The sequence below is a fragment of the Bombus vosnesenskii genome, unplaced genomic scaffold (assembly GCF_011952255.1).
Source record: "Bombus vosnesenskii isolate JDL3184/JDL3185 unplaced genomic scaffold, Bvos_JDL3184-5_v1.1 scf7180000013293, whole genome shotgun sequence".
NCBI lineage: Eukaryota > Metazoa > Arthropoda > Insecta > Hymenoptera > Apidae > Bombus > Bombus vosnesenskii.
Window position 1 is genome coordinate 4,033,536 of NW_022882944.1, and position 4,335 is coordinate 4,037,870.

General features: G+C 40.6%; 1 protein-coding gene across 1 annotated transcript; it reads left to right on the top strand.

The window, feature by feature from the left end:
- Positions 1-2,247: 2,247 nt before the first annotated feature.
- LOC117232900 lies at positions 2,248-4,198 on the top strand. The gene is made up of 3 exons (XM_033492666.1): positions 2,248-2,527; positions 2,689-3,267; positions 3,581-4,198. Exons 1-3 carry the CDS (start codon positions 2,477-2,479, stop codon positions 3,962-3,964), a joined length of 1,014 nt encoding a protein of 337 aa, XP_033348557.1. The 5' UTR covers positions 2,248-2,476; the 3' UTR covers positions 3,965-4,198.
- Positions 4,199-4,335: the final 137 nt, after the last annotated feature.

Genomic DNA, 4,335 nt, shown 5'->3' on the forward strand with positions numbered 1-4,335 from the left:
TTGCCGCTACCAAACTCGGCAATATTTAAATGGGATTGCGTTCGGGAATGTAATTGCTTGGACAAATACGGCCCGTGAAACGTTGGGACGGATATGGACAGAGAGGAACGAGCTGACAGATGGGAGATCCAACGGGGATGGAAGAAATCTGACCTGATTGCCAGGAGTAAAACGTAGAAGAAAAGAAAATGCTGGTAACAATGAAATAGTGGAGCATAATGTATCAGAGTATCATTGATAAAGAGAATCGTCGTAAGTGTGGGGGTTTCAGGATACGGCAGATTCTTCGCGGTTGATACACAAATAAAAATTACTCCTAGAATCTTTTCCAAAATCAAATGCAACAGAGAGTTACTTCCAAAGTAGTTCCAGATTAAAATATATATAATTATTACCAACTAGAGTCCAACTCTCAGTCTCTTCTTATACGTCTATTCGATTATCATCGATCAACCACCACAAAAAAGAACACATAGCGGCGATTCGCCGACCAATCCAGAGACACATATGTGTCATCGAGCCGGTGACATATCATAAAAGGCAGCAAATGCAGGTGAATGGATCCGAAAGACGGAAAAAGAAGCCGCGAATCGGACAACGGAGATGGAAGCAGACAGGAAGAGGAGACTTGTAGCGACATTGAATGACGCTTGCGTACGAGAGGATGAAAGAGACCGACCAACATCGGTATAGAGGAACAGAGAGAGGCGAGAAACGAAACGAGGAGAGAATTAACACGCATGCAAGAAAGATAACAAGAGGCTGGTAGAGCAAAGAGAAGGGAGAAGCCAGGCTACAGAGAAACGTTGGAGAGGGGAACGGTCTATAACGCAGGCAGACGGAGCCAATCAGGGCGCAATGCGATTACCTTAACGAGAAATCCGATTACTTATTCATTCGCCTAACTCGAAATCAGTTTAACTAATCGTTTAATTCGGTAGCTACCCCCCTACGAGCGAGCGTTTTCGAGACAGACACGGGCCGAATTCTCTCTGTGGATGTTCGTTGGGTGTGGTGGCCATGGGATGGATGGATCTCTCCATCCAGCCTTCTCTGGCTGGCTAAATAGAGCCGCACACGCGCAACCACCGTCGTTTCTACACGTGCTGTATTACCCTTAGCCCAGAGGGTGAGAGAAGGAGGGATACAGGCGGTGGGGAAACAGGCCAGGAGGAGAGAGGCCTCATTCAATTCAATTACGTAATGAATTGTCGTGTCTTGAGTAAACACCCTTCCTCACCGCGACTCGCCGCCGGAAAATCGCCGGTTGGGGATATGTTCTCCTCGCGCGGAGGGGATGTCGTGGTGGCTGCGCGCACCATCGTCTTTACTGCATCGTTCAGGTATGGGGATGATGTTAGGGCGAGGAATTAGCGAAGCGATGAAGCAGTTTCAGATAATATCGCGTGAAGAGTTGAATCAGTGTTTTTGTCCTTGTTTGCACTGGTTTATCCTTAATCGTCGACTAATCGACAGCCTGTTTTACTATTCATGGTGTAATAATAATCGTCTTTCTATCGAACCTTCGTATCGTGAATTATTTCATTCATTTTCTATTTACTCTGTCTCTACGCGATAACGTAGCAAGGTATATTTTTATTTTACTTTTGATCAAAGAATGAGAATTTTTCAAAGTTCAACGTTAATCGAGATATAAATCGATCGGAATCGATTCTGTTTGCTGAACATTTTTTTTCGTTTTAATATTAGAATACGCGATTGATATTTAGTTTTACGAAAACAAACTTGACTTGACTTGCGCGTGATTCATTTATAAGACATACTGTACGAAACCAGAGATTCGATTGAGACGAATCAATCTGCGGCTTGCAAACGCTTCGAAATCTTCCGTTGCGTCTCCGCCAAGCTTCCAGTTTCACCTCTGTTTGGCTTGTTTCAACGTATACTCACTTCTTGGTCTTCATTTGCTTCTTCTCTATCCTTGGTCGTTTTCCATCGCGGTACATCGATACGTGGATGCTCGCGATATCGACGTTTACGGTGCTACTGATCTCGTTTGCATAGGCAGTATCAGTAATTCCGCTGTTCTCTCAGAATTAACAGGACCCGTTCCACGGGGTTACTCACGGGTTTGCATAGGTAACCGGTAACGGTCGACGATCAAAGGAAATCGAATCGGTATTAGCGGGAATTCGAGTAAATCGTTCGTTTCCTACATTCGATTATGTCCTAAAATTTATCATTTTTTTATCATTAAAGATCATATAAAAGTTTGCTTATCATTTCGTTACAGCGAACCTTCGCCATGGACTCAAATCTTCGGACAAATTTCAATCGAATGACAGAAATATCGATCGATAGATTTTATATTCGTCTTAAAGAAATTTTAACAACACGTGCCCAATGTCATCGATATTTCTTTGTTTCATTCACGTTCTGGAGGACTAAATTTCCGATGTAACGCACACACGGACGAAAGGACGATTTCCGTCCACAAAAAAAAGTCATTTTCGCCATGGCATCCTTCGGGTCCAAGTTCCAAATTCCCAGTGTAGTGTCGTTAAAGGTATCATTTTCAATTAATAACAGAGAAGATACGAAAAAGAGAATTCATAGGTTATACCACAACCTAACACAGCTTTTCTTAGCTTAGCTTAGTTAGCTGAGCTTAGTTTCTAACGAAATGAATCAACAAGGTTGCATGCATAAACGAATTACTATTCCCAGGATAGCAGATATCAGAGACCATTGTTGAATGGTCCTTCGATAATACAATCTGTGCTAAAGGAGAACATCAGAGCGTTTTGGTTTCGAAAATCGAAGGATCAACCGGTCGAACCCGCCGTAGGCAACTGTGCGCAACCTTTGCCACCTCGTATGGATCTCGTTTGCAAGGGTTGTCCTTCAAAGTGTCTCGAATTTGAAAAACAGAAAAAAAAATCGAAGAGACAATTTTTTGGTTCTAAGAAACAATCAGAAAAGCCAAGCAATTGTAAGAAAGAGGAGAAACCGGTAGAAAAGAAATTGATCTGGTGGGAGACGATATTCGGTCCAAGCCCTAAGAGACTCTGGCCTGATCCATGTACTTGTAGACTGGCACACAGAGAGAGAAAAAAGACGAGGGCGCGCGATCCAAGATTGCGCGATCCAAGATATCGACAGACTGCAGGAGATGTTCTTTTGTATACAGAACCGGTAAGACGATGCTCGGTATCTTCTTGCTTCGAACCACAACCGAAATCTCCACCAGGATACAAGATACCCAAAGCGGCGGTTTTCAAAATCATGGAAGATGTTTCCTATACGGTGAGCAATAATTTTGTTTCTTTTTTTGGAAGTAGGTTTTTAATAGTCAGTTAATAGTCGATAATTTAGAAAAATTAATTGCGTGCAATACTTCAAAGCAGGACTTTCATTTTGGTTTATATTCTGTCTTGCGTGATAACAATTATCCGTACGAATGTGAATTAAGGTACATGATCAATAAAATTAAGTTGTTAATCTTAAAACATATGAAAGTTTGAAAAACCATAAATGATATGAGTTACATATATAAAATTCTTTCGTAATACGACTTTACATTAAGAAATAAATTTAATGGAAATTTGTTAATTTCTAGATGCCGGGTAATCGCATGGCCCTTGATATGCAAATGTATAAAGTTGACAAAGATGTACGATTGAAACCGTATAGTCTTCCGTACGAAGAATTAAGACCTCCAGAAAGACAAAGAAGACCATTCAGTTGTCAATTAGGAATTCAATCGAAAGACGTTCTTCCACCAATAAATAGAGACTTGAATTATTATGGAGGTCTTCGACAACAACCGATCGAAGAAGCTAAACTACCGAAGAACCTCAAATCCACCCAAACAAATCAGAAGAAATTGCCTGATACTGGAGCCAATTTAGATCAAATGGTCCAAAAGCGAAGTAGAATAGAGCAGCTTAAAATGTATATCAGACAGAAAGACATGTCTTATTATCCGCCGTTTTCTTCCTGATCGACAATGTTGAATCCATTTTGCATGACAAAGAATCTATTAACTGAATAAAATGCTGAATTTTCGTGTAATGTATATTTAAATCGTCCGTGTGTGCAAAAGAAGTAATCTGTAATGTTGTTCACTTAAGCACATCATCGAGGAATAAAGAAAACGTAAACACGATCTGAATTTGTTATAAGAAAATAATATTCGCAGTCTGGAAAAACGTATTTCCAAGATAAATTAAGATTCGTGAAATATATACATATAAATGTTACAAGTTACAATGCACATTGTAAGGTGTTCTGTTGGAGTTGTTCAAAAATTGCGCGAAGCTATAAAGCGATACAGTGCCATCTACTTTGGTGAATTGCAGTCGATTCTGAATA